We start from the raw sequence: 20,723 nt of genomic DNA on the forward strand, positions 1-20,723 counted from the left end.
CAAAAGCAACTATAATATGGGTTACTATCAGGCCTCTTATATTGCAAACATTTGACTTTCAGTTTATAATATGTTATAGTTTAATCAGGAAGGCCCCTGACAGCTGTCATCACAGGTAGCCCTCTGCTGCACAGAGATTTTTTTTACAGATCCACAGGCAGGCCACTTTTGCTGTGGAGATCTCTTTATGCTCTCCTTTCAGGACCTTGCAAGTTCACAGTGATTCCTTAAACTAAGTGAATTGTAGCACCCAGAGAGAATTGTTAATATTTGGAAGGTGTTCTGTACTGGCATTCTGAAGTTTCAGCAGCAAAGAAAAGGTGATTTAAAGCAATATTGGAGTTTCATTTAGCAAAGCACCGCCTTTTCCTTCTGCCCTCCACTTTCAATTGTTGTGGAGCCCAGTGACACATTTCAGTAGTGAGAGCTCTGTTCCACCACTGACAACATGCGTGGCAGATTAGTCAGCCATCTTTTTGTGCGTTGAAAAGCGCTATTTTCAGGGGTTTTGGCACGCACCAAGGTTTTGCGGCCATATTGCTGTTTCTGGCACCACCATAACAGAGTGATGCAGCATAGCAGAGCAAAAGTGGGTCAATACATCCCACAACCCTCTCCATTGCTGTGCTCAATTGCTGTTTCTTAGTCTGTGTACTTGTCTGCATGACTGATGTAGCCCTTCGTACTACGAGGCGAGGCTTTTCCAGTCTGCATTCAATCTTACCGGATTGTCCGATTGTTTACCTGCCTGACTGATGTAGGCCCTCATATTATGAGACAAGGCTTTACCAGTCTGCAGTCCATCTACCTGATTTCCATAATTGCATGTCTGTTTTTCCATAATGCAGTTTACCTACTTGTCCTGCACTTTTACTTTTTTGCATGTATTGTACCTCTCACCTTCACCCCCCCGCACTTCCTTCCTCCCCCTCTCCCTTTTTCATGTTCAGCACTTGCACGTTCTAAATCATCTCACAACCTAGTCAGAATGTTTTGTTCGTCCTCCCTGCCTCCTTCGCCTCCCACCTTCTCTCATGCACTTGCACGTTCCCGAATATTTCAAGACCTTTTAAGAACATCCATTGTTTTTATTTTGTACCTTTTTCCCTCTTCCCTTTCCCCCTCCTTGTTTTGATGCACCTCGAAACACACTTTTTGCTCTATAGTGCGTATTACAAATGACCAATAAATAAATAAATAGGTAGGCCAATTAACTGTCAGGTTTATCCAGTGCCCTTTTCTACTTTGCCTAAGAAAAGTGTCAGAACAGTAAAACGAACCCTGGATGGTCGGGTCGGGGGAGGGGGATCATTAACCAGGTCTTATCAGTAAAGCATGTCAGCAGGGGGGTGCCTGCAGCCATAGGGGCACAGCTGAGCACACCTCCGGCCCCACCTTCTTGGCGCTCAGAAGAGCCTGCAGGTGTTCCACGCAGGCAGCCCATTGCTTGAGCAGGGTCAGCTGGGCTCTTCACTCCTTCTGGAAAATAATCATCAGTGTTGTAGGGTTACTTGAAGGCACCTTGAAATTTTTCTCTTACAAGGGCTTTGGCTTCTGTGAAAAGCACATCCTTCTCCCCATCACCTGTCTGGGACAGTCTGGGAAGATGGGCATTGGTGCGCCTCTCCAATCAATCCTACTCATCTTCTTGGCCGCTCTCAGGATGGTCTCAATAATACTGGGGCCTGTACCACAATAATTTGGCCTGGTTCACTTGGGAGCAGCCTCCCAGCTCCCTCAAAATTATTCACTATAATGTAACGGCTAATGCAAATGTTTATACTGTGCTTTGGAGAAAGCGCTATATCAACCCAAATAAACAAATGCATGCATCACTTGCATTCCGTAACCTTCACTGTCGGGACACAGGAAAGCAATTTGTGCCCACACGTTTATCAAACCACAAAAAAACCTCTTTATTTTGGGCTTAATTCTGTTTGTTTTTCATAATAACAATTTAAAACAAATATACAAAATGACGTACAGTAATGTACATAATGTAATTTATATATGCTTTAGGTTTTTTTTATTGTCCATTTACAAAGCCTGACTTCATTGGATGAAACACATAGCATGGTACATTGGTGAAACATGACTGCTCTCTTGTAAATTAATTGATATCTGATGTCTTCCTATATCATAAGTAATAGACATTGTAAGGGGATCATTTGGGGTCCCAACATTTTGTCCACCATGCAGATCACGTGGGAATACCTCTTTGACGCCAGTAAATCACTCATTCTGTACAGAATTAGCCAGTAGTTATGTGCACGCTACACAATAATTACTCATCGCTAAACGTTTGTTAAACTTTCAATGCATATTAATTATTCCTTCATCCTACATTGTTATTGTACTTTATTATAAATTGTTCCTAAAGTTTTTGCTTGAATTTCCCCTTTACATCTTTGCTATGTTTTCATTTTTACAGGCCAAGCAATGGAGGCGAGTGAGGCAGAGACTGTGCTACACGCAGATTGCAATGGCCAGGAAGTGATCTGTGAAATCAGTCCTTATTTCGCTCGGAGCAAAACGGACAAGATGGCGCATGGTCGAGAAGGTGCTGGCCTTGACAAGGAAGTGGAGACTATCAGACAAAATGTTGTGCTGGACCAGGAAAGGTCTGAGTCTGATCAGGAAGAGGCGGGGTTTCAAGAGGGAAATATGGTGGCTGTGCAAGAAGAGGTGGGACTTTCCCATGAAGGGACCGAACCTGGACAGGAAGAGGCAGGATTTGACCAGGAAAGGGCCCAGCATCACCAGACGGACCTGGCACACGCCTCCTCCTATTTCATTTTCTTTGTTCACATTCCAGATGGCAATTTCAGCACCACCATGGTGATGAAGACAGCATCCAACTGGAATGGAGGAGAAGGGGAACCGAGACTTCACCCACGGCTGAATGTGCTCCTCAGTGACAAGGGGACAATCCCATTGTTGGGTAATGGACGGTTACACTCCAGAAAAAGTATTGTACTGTGGGTTGGCGTTTTGGCAGGAACGACACTGCTATGATGTAACCTCCATCTAGGATGAGATAGCAATTGGCTGTTAATGGTCATTAATGCCACTCGTATACATGGATGCAAGCTCGTTCACTCACCCTCCTTTCCCTCTAGCCCTTCTTTTCTCTTGTGCGCTTTCCTTTTTTCTCACACTCTTTCACTTTCTCTCACACATTTTTCTATCACACATGCTTCTTTTTTCACTATCCAGCTGTACATTTCTCGTTCGCTTTTTCTCTTGCATGCTCTCCTTTTCTCTTGCTCTCATTTTCTTCTTGCTCTCGTTTTTCTTTCGCATCCTGTCCTTTTCTCTTGCATGCTCTCCTTTTCTCTTGCATGCTCACCTTTTCTCTTGCTCTCCTTTTCTTCTCGCTCGCTCTCCTTTTTTCTCTCGTCCTCCTTTTTCTCTTGCATGCTCTCCTTTTCTCTTCTATGCTCTCCTTTTCTTTTGCGCGCTCTTCTATTCTCTTGCTCTCTTTTTCTTCTCGCTCCCTCTCCTTTTTCTCTTTTGTGCTCTCCTTTTTCTCTTTCGTGCTCTCCTTTTTCTCTTGTATGCTCTCCTTTTCTTTTGCCGGCTCTTCTATTGTCTTGTTCATGTGCTCTTCTTTTTTCCTATTGGCTTGCTTTTTTTTCTCTCCTGTCCTCTTCTTTTTCTATTGCTTGTTCTTTTTTCTCTGTTGCTCTTTTTTTCTATCACTTTCCTTTTTGATCAATTCTGGGTTAAGAGGGGAATTCATTCTCCATGTCGGCTCAATCTTTTTTTCTCACTTTCCCATTCGTTTAGTTTGTAACTCTTCTATTTCTCTCACCCATCTCTTTCTCCTATGCAGTGGACCTCAGTGTTTTCACACGCACCCCTTCGCTTATAGCTGCCATTGGGAATTCTGTGACTCTTGACTGTGGCCTGCTGTCACCTAGCCTGGACACGGCCGCCGTGGAGTGGAGGATCCAGCACCAAGGCAATGGTCGCACCATCCACCAATACAGCCCAGAGAAGGGGGAAAGATCACAGTCAGATCACATGCTTATGGATCCTCAGAGGCTGCGAGAGCTTGGTTATGCCTCCCTCACCATCACAAGCATTAAGGTGAAGGACGAGGGCTCTTACATCTGTCTGATTACTACACCGTCGAGCCATGCTCAGCAGATCGTTCATGTGAATGTTCAAGGTGAGACCCCACCTGCACTGTCTGAATTATGTGTAAATAAGAGAGAAACACGCACTCTTGCACAATGTCTCATTCATGTGTACACCCCCCCCACACTCTTACACATGTTGGGACACACCATCACTCTGCTTGTTTTAGCACAAGAGTGATTGTGGGATAGTGGTTTCTTCAATATGTAGGTACACAGAAAGTTAGACATGTAGAGTATCTTTGCACAATGCAGTAGCTCTGTAATCCGGCAATGGAGCATAATAAATACAGTTGCAGCTTACGCGCTCTTACAAGGGGGCAGCTTGTAGAATGGATGAGCTATGGTTTCACCCTCATCATCTAGTGGTATAATAAGCATGAATGTTTTTCAAAAGCTTGAAGAATAACCTGTTGGGAAACTTGTCCTCATGAGATAAAAAAAAAGAATAGCGACACCCAGGCCTCCTGTCTGTCTTCACATTTCTTTGTTTGCCATTGCGTTGGAATAGTAAATCTTGTGTTTACTTTTTTTCTAGCTCTGCATTGAGAAAGTTAAGATTGTTTATCAAAGGATCTTTTAAACAGTGGCGTGATGGGGGCGGTGACGTTACACGTCATATGATTTTGTCACTTCTGTTTTTGGAGCGGTGGGCAGCGATCGTGTCTTGGTTTTAACTCTATCGGAGCATTGCCCGGAAGCACTGATGACCATGAGCATTGTGCCCACCTATTGCTATTCTTCCATGAATTGTTTGAAAATGTGATGTCCCTGAAGGCATACCCGGCTTCGAGGATGAAATGGACCAGCATCTTAATTGATCATGGGTTCCTTCAAGGAGGATGCTGATGTTTAAGACTGTCGTGTAGCCTGTAAAGTGAACAGAACTGCCTTTGAGGGCACCATCCATTTGCAAAATGCGTTGATCTCAGTAGAGGGGCATCCCAAAAGTTCAGTGTCAAGATCAAAAGTAGCATGATCTAATCAAAGCCATCGCTCTACTGACCAGTTGATAGCAATAAAGTGATCCGCTGGGTGAGGTCTCCTTGTCATCAGGAATCCTGCAAGTTGAAGGTTTAATGTCCCAAACCCTCAACCTCGATACATGACTCTGTCAGCTGCAGTGGTGATGTGCTATAGTGCAGTGACATCTCTGGCTATTCCTCTAAACGATTACATTAGACCAGACATCAAGTTCAAGGATTTCATTTAATGCAAGCTTTGTAAGGTTGTTTGCGTCTTGAAACTTTGTCCGGTTGTGGCCCACAGTTGTTCCAGTCTCTTTCTCAACCGTATCTTGAACTTGAAATTCAATCCCCAGCAGGTTAAATTCTCCTCGCAGTCTTTCTCGGAGGTCTCTGGGAGTGTGCACCTTATTTCCATGTATGCAATCGTTTCACACTCACTCATTGTCTAGGAATGTGAACTTCAATTTCCTACAGTGCAATGCTTGTTCCCTCGGTTTCTTTCTCATATAATTCTGGGGACTCTGATTTTAATTCCCAGATGCATGCATTATTAGCACCCAGCGGGTTGGTTGGGAGAGGGGAGCCAGCCAATCAGGAGGCTAGGAACGCAAGCTGAAACTGCCCATCTCGCCCATGTTCCAAGCTGCCTGATGGCTGGTTCCCCAGCCCAACATCATTTTCCCCCCTTTTTTTCAAACTCGCCTCCCCCCACTTACCTCATTGCAGCAGCGGCAAGTGGCGCCACCACAGCTGCTTCCGGCTGCTCTGTAAGCCCGCCATAGAAATGGAAGAGGGGCTTAGTACGGAGCCCGTCTTCCCAATCCTGGCAGTCCTCTGGGTACAGTATTTTCTTTCCATGAATGGGATTCCGTGAGGCGACCCGGTCATGAAAAGAAAATATTTTAAATTAGCTGCGTTCCAGGCCGTTGGACGGGTCCTAATAGCGGTAAGACACCGTTGCATGGGCTGGAATGGGTGTGAACGTCCCAGGGCCGTTGCAGCCCTTGGAACGGGTGCTTAATGCTCAATTCAGCTCATTTTCTTTTCAGAGGGACCTAAAAACCTGGATTTCAGTTTCCAGGGGGCAATGGCTTTCGACACAGTCTCATTCTCAGAGGATTCTTGGAACTAGGCTTCTGTATCTTGCAACCAGAGTTTTGCATCTCTGTCTCTTTCTCAGGTGATTCCGGAAACTCTCACTTTACTTCCCAGCATGCAGTGGTCTCTTCTCAGTCTCTTACTCTAGGAACTCAGACTTCAGTTCACAGCATGCAGTGGTCTCTGCTCAGTCTCTTTCTCTGGGAACTCTGGCTTTGTTTCACAGCATGCTGGAGCAAGTGTGTCAATGTGGTCCTTTGGTTTTGGAAGAACAGGGAAGAACCTGTTTTGACAAATTGGACTTGTCTAGGAACCTCGTCAGGGGTAAAAGGAGGAAAGGCAGAGAAGGGGGAGGAGAGGTGGCCGCAGGGAGGCCAGAGGTAGAGGAGAAAGTAGAGAGAGAAGGAGGAGAGGACGAGAGGGTGGACAGGATGTCCTGCGTTTTAGAGATGAAATGAGAAGCCGAGGCCGTACAGAGGGCCTGGGAGGGGACAGGTTCGGTAGAGACTGCAGCAGGGTTGGCCAGCTCCTTGCAGATTTAAAAGAGTTCGGCCGAGTTGTTAGATGCCGCAGAGACTCAGGGTTGGATGTGGGCTCTCTTAGCGTGGACAGAGAGTCGGTATTGCTTTTGGAGCAGGTGGCAGGCCAGTTTGTCAGAGGATGCACAGGATGCCAGCCATGTCCTCTCAGCCACCCTACACTTGCGTTTAAGGGTGACGAGGTCTGAGTCGTACCAAGAGTTGCACTTGGCTTTGGGCTTCAAGCTGATCCTCATGACAGGGCCAAGTACATCAAGAGTGTCAGAGATAGATGAATGGAGGTTAGAAAGGGCTGTGTCAGGATGTGCGTCAGCCAGAGGTGCAGGAGGGGAAGATAAAATGGCGACGAAAGCCTCAACTGGCACACGCTCCATGGGTCAGATGACCGAGAAGGTGAGTAGCAGTGTAGGGGGTTGACTCAGCCTGAAGGGTAGAGATGAGAGGAGAGGAGAAAGTGGTCACTCCAGGAGAGAGGAGTGGTGGGAGGGATAGAGAGGGGGAGGTCTGAGGAGATCGGAACATCCGGGATATGCCCTGCAGAGTGCGTCGGGCCAGAAGGGAGACTAGAGAGAGGGAGTCGCAGAGGTCACGAAAGAGTCCAGAAGAGGGACAGGAAGCATCCAGGTGGATGTTGAGGCCTCTGAGGAGGGGGAGTTGAGTGGTTGAGGCCAAGAGGGAGGAGGAGAGGTTCACCCACTTGGAGGGGAAGGAGGGTACCTCACCAGGTGGCCGGTAGATAGTGGCCACAGTGAGAGAGCGGCCAGGAGAGAGCGAGAGCCTACAAACCAGGCACTCAAAGGAGGAATAGGACTGCATAGGAATGATTGAGGCAGGGATCTACTCTGGGAAGATCAAGGCTACACCCCCACTGAGACGGTTTGGGTCTGAGCGCAGAGAGGATCTTGTAGCCATAAGGGAGGAGAATGTTAAAACTTGTGATGGAACTGGCCATGAACCATGTCTCGGTGAGACTAAGAACATCAAGGTCGAGTTCTTCCAGGAGACGGCAGATGTCAGAGGAGTGTTTGACAGCTGAGCAAGAGTTGAGAGTTGCAATGTGGCAAAGGTTGTCACCCTTGAAAAACTTCCAGGGAGGGGTACTGGTCCGAGGTACTCCCTGCAGAAGTGTAGAAGGAGCCAGAGGGAGGGCAGAAGAGAAAGGAGGAGAGGACAAGGTAGCCAAGGAGGAAGATGAAGGCGCCAGAGTGGAGGCAGAGGAAGGAGGCAAGGAAGCCGGTGAAGGGAAAGAAGGGACAAGAGAGGAAAGGCAGCTGATAAGGCGTGGGAAGCATCTTTCAAAGAGGAGGAGGTTGGCCTGAGGGCCTTGGACCAAGACGGTGCCATTTAAGTAAACATTAATGATGATCTTATAGGAGTGGAAGGGGGCCAGGAGGGCCTCCCACCGGGTGCCACCATTAATGGGGAGGAGGAAAAAGAAGAGAGCACAGAGACCATATGTGGAGTCCATAGGTCTGGCGAAGGAACGACAAAGAGGATGTCAGTGAGGGTCTGTCTGGAGGAAGCGCTGGTATAGGCATCAGCGATAGGGATGCCTGGGTTGGAGACCAGGATATCCTTTTTGAACTTCTTCCTACCAGACTTAGTGAGAAGGACAGGATAGAAGCAGTTAGAGAAGATAGGAGAAACAGAGAGCACCATAGAGGATGCAGAGGGAGGGGAAGGGGAGAAAGGAGGAGTGGTTTGGGGGGTCGGGGAAGAAGGTAGGTGGGGGAGACAAGAAATGCGAGCACAAGTGGAGGGGAGCAAGCAGATGGGACCAGAACACGTTAGTCGAATAAACTATGGGCTTAAGAGACAAGAAGATGAGTAGTTAAGTAAGTGAAACAAACTAGTTACAGAGTTGGGATGAGGGAACCTGAAAAAAGGAACAGCAAGGGAAAACCAGGCAGCGCAAGAATGCTGATCAACTGAAACTAAGGAGAAGAGTGAAAAACATACAGGGGTGGGTAGTACAGTAAGCAGCAAGAATGAAAGAACCTGAATGAAAAAGGGCACAGCCGGGAACAACCAAGGCAGAATGAAGACTGGATAAGTGAACAGTAATCAAGGGGACCCTGCAGAGAAGAGGATGGAAACAAATGGATGTAGGCAGTACAATTAACAGTAGTCAAGGATAACGGAAACGGTGAAGCGATCAAGGATTGGGAGTAGTCGAGGATAACAAACAGTGAAGCGATGAAGGATTGCAAGGAGCCACGGTGGGCTGAGGACGCCAGTTGAGAGCGAAGCCAAGGGTGGAAGGAGCACATGCGATCAAGGAATGCGAGGAACCACGCAGGCAGAGGAAGCGCAGGTGAGATCGAAGCCAAGGGTGGAAGGGGCGCAGAGCACCCGCGATCAAAGAATGCAAGGGACCACGCAGGCTGAGGACGCGCAGATTGAGGGGGCACCGGTGCGAACAGGCAAGGGTGGAAGCAACGCAGAGCGCACGCGATCATGGAATGGCGGTGGACACACAGGGGGAGGGCGCTGGGAGGAGGAGACAGGGAAGGAAGGGCGAGTGTTGAACTCAAGGAGAAGTGGGAGGGGGGCCGCGCAGGTAGGAAACACAGGGGATGGGGAACACAAGGGCAAGGACAGAGGCAGGACTTAGGGGTAGGGGGGACACAGTCAGGGGAGAGGGCACAGTCAGAAGTGCTAAGAAGCGCAAATTATGCTTGGTCCCACTATCAGCCACAACTGAGGTATACAGACACAAACCAGTAGCCATATGAATAGACACAGTACTCAGATTATCAGTCTCATAGAATGTGAAAGTGCTCAAGCATGGATACAGGAAACCAATTGGAAGCAACAAGAAAAGGTGCATGCACCATAGCATAGACAGTGGATGAAGATTAGAAGCTACCAGGAAGGTGCACCTTTCTGGACATCGACTGGGATTAGAAGAAGACCATGGTTTTCCAGTCCTCTTGCTATTACAGAGCAAATAAAGAAATAGCTTTGGTGTACAATATGACAATGGTCACTATTATTATATAGGAGCAACAAAATTGCTAATTAAAAGCATGAGAGTGGCATTTTTGAAGAGCATATCTTGAGAACAAATTCACCCTCAAGGGCTGGCAGTTTTAAAATGGTTAAGGCAGGGTAATTTTGACCGGTCAAGCAATACAAGATAAAATTAGTTGCCCAGGATCAAAAACATTGGTTAAGAGATTTTAAATGTTTGACTATTATTAAATGAAATAACTCAATTTTATAGAACTAACTTGTAAGTACACAAACCACATAACCCAACATGACATTCTTTTAAAACAAAACGTTATACTAGTATGTTTTGCGAAATGGGAATGATTGTAGTTTCATTGTCTACATCATCAAGGGAAGTGGACAAATACCAGAATACTAATATATATGCGCTTAAAAGATTTCATATGGATTTCTTTTTTGTATTTTGAAGCTTTAAATTCAACCAAAGCACAGACGTGAGGATTATTTATTGTGTACAGAAGAACATTTGAAATTGCACAAAAAAACAAAAATATTTTTTGTCAAATAAGCAGACCTGAACATATGGCCATCAGAGGCCTGAGACATTTGATCCACTGCCTTCTGCTATGGATCCCTTCCACTCAAATGGCCTACATAAAAAGAAAGATCAGGCAAGGGGCTAAACAATGACTCCAGCATGTGAGAAAGCAAACCTTTTAATGGAAGAAATCACAGTACTAAACAGTGTTTCTAAGAAGGTTTGTCCAGGATCACTATATTGTCTGCTGGTTGCACAGTCTTGAATTTGGCTACCTAATCACCTCTCCCGACTTAGGGGTGGCTGCCCAGGTTTTACAACCCCTGTCTGGAGGAAACGAGTTATAGACCTTCACCAGTTTTTTTATCCATCACAATCTGGTGCAAGTATGATGTTTTTTTTAACACAGTAGGTGTTATATATGTGTAATACAGGTTTAAAAAAATCAGACTTGGGAAACGTGAGTCAGCCTTGCTGGAATTTGGTACTGTGGTTTGGCATGTGAGCACAAACCTCTGCAACACGTGCTATCTTCTGACCAATTGCAGCACTCAAATGTATCAATATGCATTTCCACTTGGTTATTGCACGTGATCAGTGTATTTCCCACAGAAAGCTGTGAATGATGTAGTGACCGCATGTCAAGACGTGATCTCCTGAGTGGACTAAATACCTCCGTCCCCAAGCACCAGTCAGAGAAGTAAAAACAACTCCCTGACCAGTTATTAGGGCCACAGGGGGACTGGAACTGCAGCACCGGATGCTCAGGCAGCTAGAAGGAAAGAAACAATATTAGGACACAATAATTTTCGCTACCACAACGTATGGAAACAGGTATTGTAACCTACCTAATAAGGCACCAGTAGTAGGTAGAATGAAGAGCAGGGAAAAACCCACGAGTGGGAAAACCTTCCTCAGGGATGAGTGCACAGAATAAAGATTGTTGCAGTCAATGTTCCAATAGCAAGTTCCAGGGAAAAAATCTAGAAGAAAAAACTCAAGTCCAAAGTACCTTCTGTAGGCAGAAGTGAGTCCAGGTCGCCAGAGCAAAAGGGAAATCCAGTAGCAATCCAAGGGAAAAAAACAGAGTAAAAAAACCAGGAGAAAAATCACAGGTCAGCCAAAATCCCGGGACAAATCCAAAAGACAATCCAGTAAACGGATCCAAGGTCCACAAAGCCACAAAATCAGGAATCAAGGAAACGACACCCAAAACGCCACTCACAGGAAAAGCTGAGAAGCACTGAGTGAAGGGTGGTTGGGGCGTTTATGGGCTACTTCCTGGTTGTGTTGCCACGTGACCTGGTGCTGGTCACATGAGCGGGAAGGTGTCGCGTTTGCCGTGCGTCCAGGAGGCGCCATGGCAACCGCCAATACCGCCACACTAAGCGCTGTGTAGAGGCAGCCCCAGACAAGCTGCCGGAAGTGCCACTGCGCCGGGGAGGCCGAGCCGGAGAACTGTGGGGTCCCAGCGACCCCCGTAGATATGGTGGTGAGGAGGCAAGACGGCCCAGGAGTCAGTGTGGAAGCGGAAGCCTGGGAGGAGCCAGACTCCGGGACCGTGACAGAGGTAAGTGCATGACACTGCACCAGCTATGTATAAGACACTGAACACAGCAAGGATTACAGGATTAATTGACCAGAGCAGAATGCACTTGTCAGCAACAGTTAGGAAGTAGATTTAGATCTTCAGCAGCACGCCATAAAATATCCTAACATTTGCTATTTGCATTTTGTGAACAATAAGCACTGGCTTCTTTACATCAGACAGCCATGTAGGCCCCCTCTCCTCCCCCCCCACTTATGTCGTGGCTGGGGGCACATGACCCTTTTTTCCTTCCAGAGAGAAGTCTCTGGCTGGGCCTGAGGCCTTCTTAGCCTTTTATCCTTTCATCCTTTCAATGTCGATAAAATTACCACAATGTCTGGTAACAATCAACATTTGTTATCTGTCTATACATTCGAGAGACGCTCCGACCCTGGGGGTTCAGCGTGTTGTGCTCTATAAGTGCATCTGTTAAGTTTGGTATGAAGGAAAATTGTTTGCAAAACCAGTTTTACGAGTAAATAATTTAGTTTTCAACAGACATTACTGTTTAAAAACTATGGTTCTTAATGCAAAGTAATTGGGATACACAGTTGTGTTCTCAGACTTGAATTTGACATGAAGACACTGGAGTGAAATCTGGCAGGGTTCTGGCATTGTTGTTTGCATTAACAATGAGAGCAACAATTACAGCAAGACAACACATAATTTCAGATTGGAACAATGAATCGTCTCAAAGAAATATGTCCCTAAAATGTCCTTTCAAGCGGCAAAGTTACTCGCCTGAATAATCAGTCCAATTTCTTCATCAGGAACGGCAAGGACAGACAGTATCACATGACCGCAGACCAGTGATGCAATCCTGAAATTCCAAAGGTCATGATGATACAGAAAGGGGCATTTAGAGACGAAAGAAAAAGAAGACTTAACACTCATGTCCACAGCAACTGGGAATCCTCTGTGGGCAGCTCACAGCCAGGCCTCGTTGTCCAAAAGCCAGCTAAATGGGCACCCTAAGGCATTGCATATGCCCTTAGATCAGGAAAGACCAGTGGGTCTGACCCGGCCACCTCAGAACCCGACTGTCTCCCTGCTCTGCATACTTACATTCATGCACGTAACTGTGGTGCAGGCTAGTTTGCAGTGACCTGCAGTATTAGGAAGACACTTGAGAAAATGCAAGACCTAGCGAATCCACTGTGTCTTCTCACCTCACTTTTCACATCAGTGGTCTCTGTTCATAGAAGTTTCACCTAATCCAACCCATTTACATGGAGGAATATAGGTAGTCCAAGAAAAAAAGAGTTAATGGGTTTTTAAACTATGTTGTAGTACTGATTTCTGAGCATCTCCTCTCGGAGCATTGTTGCACATGTGCTGGGTAAGTCCTTAAGCTAGATAATGTTTCAGTTTGTTTCATTATGTTGATATATTAAGCATTTTCTTTCTTTTTGCACTCTTTTCTTTTCTACAGAGCCTCCAAGGGTCTCGCTCTCTGTTCTTCCTCGCACCCATGGACCAATCCACAAAACGGTTGTGACCTGTGACATTTCGGGCTATTTCCCCCTTGATGTGCAGGTGCAATGGAGCCAGGGTCTGCATCTGGATGGACTGACGGGTGCTGTGGAGGTCCACGAGTCATACTCCTCAAGCCACAGGCAGAATAAGGACGGCACCTTTAGCATCACATCGTCTATCGAGGTGGAGACTTTGGCTGTGGACAATGACGGAGGGACCTACACCTGCATTGTCAGCCACATATCACTGAGAGAGCCAATCCGAGCCAGCATATTGCTGGAGCCTGCAGGTAATGCAAACTCAAGATCCTGCCCCGCACATACACAACCAAACCCTGCTTCACTACTGGGTCCAGGTTTGGCAGTACCTCCCGTTCCACCAGTGGGAACTTCAAATATACTGTCCCACCAATGAGTGAACTCCCTCACTCTCAGTGCTCCGCCAGTTGTTCCAGGCTCTGACTCCACTCACACGCATGTGGCTCCACCCAAGAGGGATTTTCTCTCTGCTCGCCCCCAGTGAGGTCCAGGTCTGTTGGGACATACCATAGACTTGTTGCTCCCCAATGGGCCTGCCCTGTAGGGACCATTCTCCTATGCACCCACTCTTCCAACAGCAGCGCCTAGTCAAATCGAATCCTCACTTACAGACGTACATTTCTGTAAATGGAGCTTGACTATGGGGTGCTCACATACCCTTGACGCACTATATCACACCATATCCGACACACACACCCCTCCATGAATAACAACATCACCAAGAGGACCCGGTCCAGGAGGGACCTCACTGAAGTGCAGACTGCACCTATTTGGAGCTTAGACCTGGCAGAATTTGCCTCGCATGCACATTGAACTACCAATGGGACCTGGCACTGAGTGGCCGTCCTTGATTACAAATGACCCCTCCAAAGAGACCCGGCAATTCAGAAATCTCTCACATGCAGGTGGCATCTTCCAAGTAGACCTAGCCAAGGAGAGAGACCATGCACAGGTATCCCATTGTTTCGCCGACAGTAATTACTTTGTGGTAATTTACCATAAAAATAATATAGGTATTTTTGGGTAGGGTGTAAAGAAGGGGGTCGTGTTTAGGGGCAGTAATGAAGGGGAAGGGAATGCGATGAAAAATGTCAAAATACTTACTTTGTGGTAAATTACCACAAAGTAATTACTGTCGTCGAAGTGACATGGAGTTTATGCGCAGTTGCAGACTACACCATCATTGGGACATAGCCAATGAGGGACCTTGCTCACGTGCAGACTACACAATTGAAGGGAACTTCCTTCACTACTTACCGCACCACCAATAGTGTGCAGCCTTGGACATATCTCGCTCGAATAGACAGCACCACCAGTAGTGTGCAGCACTAAGGGAAACCCTTTTAAGCTTTTGCAGCCCCATTCACTATTGTGTTTTTATCTTCCACAGGGTCAGTGTTTCTTTCGAAAGTCTTCATCTCATCCATCCTCCTTGTCACCATCATCATACCCAGCTACCTGATTTTAAAACTCCGAAACAGAGGTATGACGTCTGCTCACTCCCACAGTGCCAAAACATGGATTTTATCCCTCCCAGTGAACGTTTTTTTACAGACAGTGATAATATGCCGTATCCCACAGCTAGTAATCATAGCCAAGCCACTGCAGCCAACTTGGAGCAGTATATCCCTTAGCTAAACAGAAGAGGTGATGGCTGGAAGGTTTAGAATTGATCTTAATCTCTGGCATTGCTCTGGGCAACCCTCCAGACCATCCTTCTTCGCGTGCCAAGCCATTACCAAAGAGGAAAGACTGTATGAAAATCAGGCTTGATACCACCCCAAAAGGGACAGTCCAGCCCAAACTGCTTGGTCACATCACTTCTGCATGAGACTCCAAGCATAAACAGACATGTTTTGGCCTTGTTGGGCCTCATCAGTAAGGAGTAGCTTGGGTCTCTAAGCCGAGCATGCACAGGACCCACGTCTCGGCATACATGTCCCATTTGGGGTGACCATAGCAAAGGAAAAGAGGTGATGGCTTAAAGGTTTAGAACCAATCTTAACCTCTGGCATTGCTCTGGGCAGCTCTCCAGACCATCGTTCTTCGCCTGCCAAGCCATTACAAAAGGAGAAAGACCATATGCAAATCAGGCTTGGTACCATCCCAAAAGGGGCAGTCAAGCTCGAACTGCTTGGTCACATCCCTCCTGCACAAGACCACAAGCATCCTCAGACATTTTACAGCCTCGTTGGGCCTCATTAGTGAGGAGTAGCTTGGGTTTCCCTTAACCAGTTCCCATGTACCACCCCCTTTAGCATTGCTTCAATACTATCCCTCAGATTCAGCACTCATGCACCATCCCGCCCCCGCCTCCCTCGAGACCATGACACAACACCACCCTTCAAATCTAGTGCCTCTACATGCTCCTCCAAAGCCAGAGCTCCTTCCATCTACTATGTCATGCCCTTGTACTGTATCCCCCACATCCAGCAATCCCAACCTGTTTTTTACAGCCACTTCTCCTACGTCAGCCCCCGCAACCAGCAGGGAGTAAGTTGTAAGCAACATCCTCCAGAGATAGCCCTCTTGCACTATCCCCCACAACCAGATTTCCTTCAACATAATCTGCGCATCCAGCATCCCTGCATAAGCAATGCTTCTACACTGTCAGAAACCGGTTCTTTGACATCAGAGCTGACAGTTGGTGCTTGCATACTGGCCACATTCAGAATTGCTGCACCGTCTTCTACGGTCAGCACTCGTACACCATCCAGCATACCCATCTCCCCTGAAATATCGCCACAGCTAGTGCTCCTAGTCGTTCTCCACTTCTGCATCACACACTGCCACCAATCATGCACCACACTCAACAGCCACTGTTCCCCCAGAGGCAGCATTCCTACACCATCCTTCACAGCCACAGCTTGCATGCCATTCCCAGCAGAAAACACTCATTCAATGTCCTACAAGGTAAGCACCTCTACACTGTCCCACACAGCAGCATTCCTAAACTATCCACCACTCCCACATCAACCGGAGCAGCCAGGGTTGCTGTACCATCCTCCCCAACCAGTAGTTCTACATCCTTTCCCCAAATCCCAGCAGCCAGCTTTCCTACACCATCCACACACCCAATGCTCCTATGTCCATGCCCATTGCCAGTGCACCTTTACAGTCACCAACAGGTAGCTCTTTCACACCATTTTCTCCACTGCCAGAAATTCTATGACATCTTCAACAGCTAGTTCTGTAGGACTCGCATCCCTACACAGTCCTCCAGTGCCAGCATTGCTATGCCATCCCCATAGGTAATACTTCTAAACCTGCCTGTCCTCCCAGGGCTCCCACACCAGTCCATGTAGCCAGCACTTCTAGACCTCACTGCAATATCCCTGCTTGAAAATTCAACTGGATGAATAGTGACTTAAAGCTCTTGCCATTGGTCCTCCGGCATTGCCTAAAACCAACATTCCTGCCCAACAACTGCCCAGAAATGCATAGTCCTCTCCAAGTCCATTTATTTAAGTTTGGTTTCTGGAAAAAGCTGGGGCAGTCACGCTGCTGTATCATTGCCCATTCCTTCTGTTTCCCTGGTTTGCATAAGGAGTTCTGTGCTGTCTTGAATAAGCATTTTATCTGTGAAATGGATGAAAAATGCACTCTGTTGTGAAGGTCACCCTACTCCTTACCCCTTACCAGATTATTCAGGATATGTGCCCTGTGCATAAAAATCCACTGAATCCACAAATTGGATCAGAGCTTTGCCCTGATCTCAATATACCACCTGTCCGCAAAGTGGATCAGTTGCTGCATGATCGGCATGGTAATTGCCTCCTCTGTGGCTTGAAAAACATGCTGCATTGTAGTCAAAGTGATTGCCTCCTCTATGACTTTGATCACTTGCTGCATGATATTCTGGGTGATTGCCTTCTCTGTGGCGTGGATCACTTGCTGCATAGTATTCTGGGTGATTGCCTCTTCTGTGGGTTTGATCACTTGCTGTATGGTAGTCAGGGTGTATGTCTCCTTTGTGGCTTGGAACACTTGCTGCATGGTGTTATGGGTGATTGCCTCCTGTGACTTGGATCCCTTGCTACATGGTAGTCTGGGAGACTGACTCCACTATAACTTGGATCAGTTGCTGTATGGTAGTTGGCGTGATTGCCTCCTCTGTGACCCGAATCACATTTTTTGTAATTCACAGAAACGGAGGCTGGTAGGGGCATTTCAAGCCACTGCTGTAATGGAGTTCCAGATAGTCTGGGTGTGGCAAGAGAAGGGTTGCTTGCAAGTCTTCTCTTTGACGGCTGGGTTAGGCTCCAACCTTTTGATAGTTTTGCCACCTCAGGTGCAAAAGCCTCCAGAGGTGTGGTGTTTAGCCAGCAAGATGATACATGCAGTTTTGATAAGATCCTGGCAGGGAGTAGGAGCGGGTGGAGTTGGAGAGATGCGGTCAAATTTGTAGGTGCCTTTAGTGAGGTTGGCTGTGGTGTGGGGGGCTGCCTTGAGATTGGGGCAGGTGTGTGGCTGGAATCCCAGTGCAGAGCGTGTTTTCCCGTCGATGTGTGAGATCACAAGGGCTTGGGCCACCATGTGGAAGTCATGTGGGGGGACGATGAATGGTTTGTGAGATCTGTAGCCAAGCTGTAGATTCAACGTAGGAGTAAGCACAAATGCCTCTCATGCTGGGGATGTAGAACCAGGATGGCTCAGAATTCTGATGACGCAGTACAGTGCAGAGCCACATGTGACAGTGCCCTTTATTCAAACAAACCAATCAGTTGAACGTACATCAGGGATTCAAACTTGGAACTACATCCAAGGGTAGGGCTCCACTGCTCCTGACATAGGTTTGAGTTTTAAGCAATAAAATAAACATAAAATAAACCACAGTGGTGCAGCTCGCTGACCTGGCTGGGGGAGAGTCTATCTTGGAACACTAGAATGCCATTGCTGTGTTTACCTTGGTTCCTGCTCTTGATGTCTGAGGGCCTGATTCTGGTGTCAGAGTATAAGGTGCACTGTGCAACAGTTTCACTTGTACATTGCAGTAAAAATGTGCCCTATATTTTGATTCTGTCCTTGATGTCTGAGTTCAGCGCCCAATTTGGGAATACCGATCAGCTTATTAACAATTATACAGGTATGTGACTGAAAAAGATGAGTATCGGCAGCCTACTTGGCAATCCACACGCATCACCAAATATACTGCCCAGTTTCCTTCAAACTCAGTATTCCTTCCCAAAAAATGGTTGCCTGGACCAATAACAATCCCCAGCTGGACGTAGTGTCCCACATCATGGTTGCACCTACAAACCTATTGCTACAAAAGCAACCTATAATGAATTATTTCATATTTAAGTGTTTGTGACTCTTGTGTTTTGGCTGGACCATAAGGTTGCCAGCTGAAATCAAAATCAATTTCTTAGCTAATTTCACATTAAAAACAGGGGCAATAACTAATATTTTCACGCTCAAAATTGGTGCAGACTATGAAAGAGGTGCTAAGCCATTTAACAACACGTTTGCAAAATCACACCACTTAAGACTAACATCAACATCGGGCCCTGAGAGTCTTGTGAAGTGAGGAGCTTGAATTGAATATTTATTTTTATGTTATTGTTTAAAGCACCAACATAGCTTGAGAGCAGCAAAGCGCTGTACAGGCGGTGGGTAGCTAGCGAATGGGCTGGAATCTTTTAACATTAGCGCAATGCTGTGACTTACGGTCTGTAAGTCGGTCTGTACATCCATTGGGATAGGTCAAGTGTTGTTGAAAAAGCTACATTATGAGAGATTTGCAGAATTGGAGAATTGTGGGGGCATTCCGAGCCGATAACGGGATTGAGGTCCAAAGGGTGGGTGCGTAAGAGAAGGATTTTTGCAGGTCCTCTCTCAGTTGGTCGATTTGCTGTGTGAGGAGCGTGTGCCACCAGATATGTGAAGCTTAGCCTCCAGGTATGCTGGTGTTGAGAGACTGATAAATGCATCATCCATAGCGTCGTCCCCTCCCCCACCACTATACCATAGGAATGATACAAGAGCATCATTCATGGCGCCTGTCCCCTCTCCGCCGCCATACTGCAAATACGAGAGATGGTACTCACTGAAACAACCCTACCAGCCTTACCCCGGAATGATCGAAGAAGAGTTGAGTCTGCAAGCTCTAGACGACATGAACATGTTGTAACCAAAGATGACGAAAGCAAGTGAGATCATAGCCGAAACTGACACACCGATGCATTAGACACGAAGCATGTATCTATTCACCATGACGTTTCACAGACACTAGGTCAAACTGAATTTAGCCCTGCATCAATAGACACTATGAAACATCTACTCAATAGATGATGAAACGCAAGACGCATGAGAATACACATAATGCTTGCTTAACGCAGAAACGTAACAGTGATGAGCAGCCATTTTGAATAAAAAGTATGGCGCAGCCATGTTCAAGTGAATGGGAAAACATCGAAGAGGCATCAAAGCTGAAGGAAGGGTGGATTCACTGAATTAGCTAAAATCACAGATCAGAGCAAACCAGACAGTAGCTGCATAACACCTGCCAGGGCTATGATAGAAAAGGGAGTCTTGGACTAACCCAGAGGAGAATGGAAGATAATAATTCCCAAGCGCAAAGCACATTTTTCTTAGATTAAGTAAAGAAACTAACAGTCTTTGAAAACAAGGTGCTCATTAATTTGGGCTTAATATTGAAAGGAAAATAGCTCAAATGAGTCTCTAATAGACAAGAAGGGTAGAGACACCTGCATTAAATAGGTTAAAATAATAGTACAAAGTTAAGCAGAAGAACTCAAAACGTGGTCTCCTCACACGTGACTTATATTTGGAGTACAGGGGCTATTCATTTATTCCAGACACAGGCAGACCGAGGCCTTCATTCCCCTCACGTTCTCAGAATAAATATACAAGACAAAGTCAAGTTCAAAGCTAAGGTCCTGGCTCCTGGCCCAGGAAATCAGAGATGGTGTGTTATAATTGGGAAAAGCAGCACCTGGATGTTGCTCCCCCTACAAATACTGTTGCTCATATGCTGAAGAACTGCCAAATAGTTAAGGTTGGCAAAACCACAGCCAACCAGTCCTCGTCTGCTGCAAAAGAGTGTGGGATAAAAGAAAGAAAAAAGGATAGAAAGAAAGAAAGAGAAAAATTCTCAAATGATGGTTTGGTCTGGGTCTCCCTTCCCCACATTTGAAGCACGGGACAAGGTGGGACTCTCGAGCACAGCACACTTCTGGGCTTCTCCGGCCCGAGTTTACAGTTCCTTTTTCAATATCATGGCCTTCTCTGCCCAAGTCTCTTTTATGCAAAGTCTCTTGCTTCAGAGGGCCTGATGTATCACAAACAACAAACAAAAGTTCCTTATATTCTCCAGCATGGGGTCTGGCATGGATTCACATGCTCATGAATATTCCCC

General features: G+C 46.6%; 1 protein-coding gene across 1 annotated transcript in view; it reads left to right on the forward strand.

The window, feature by feature from the left end:
• The window catches only part of TAPBPL (TAP binding protein like), a 180,597-nt gene that overhangs the window by 97,125 nt on the left and 62,749 nt on the right, over positions 1–20,723 (forward strand). Inside the window, exons 3-6 of the mRNA XM_069650698.1 lie at positions 2,432–2,941; positions 3,836–4,174; positions 13,261–13,593; positions 14,733–14,825. Of these exons, the coding sequence (XP_069506799.1) occupies positions 2,432–2,941; positions 3,836–4,174; positions 13,261–13,593; positions 14,733–14,825 (1,275 nt within the window). The remainder of the gene's footprint in view (positions 1–2,431; positions 2,942–3,835; positions 4,175–13,260; positions 13,594–14,732; positions 14,826–20,723) is intronic.

The sequence above is a fragment of the Ambystoma mexicanum genome, chromosome 3p (genome assembly GCF_040938575.1).
Source record: "Ambystoma mexicanum isolate Mex_15411 chromosome 3p, UKY_AmexF1_1, whole genome shotgun sequence".
Taxonomy (NCBI): Eukaryota; Metazoa; Chordata; class Amphibia; order Caudata; family Ambystomatidae; genus Ambystoma; species Ambystoma mexicanum.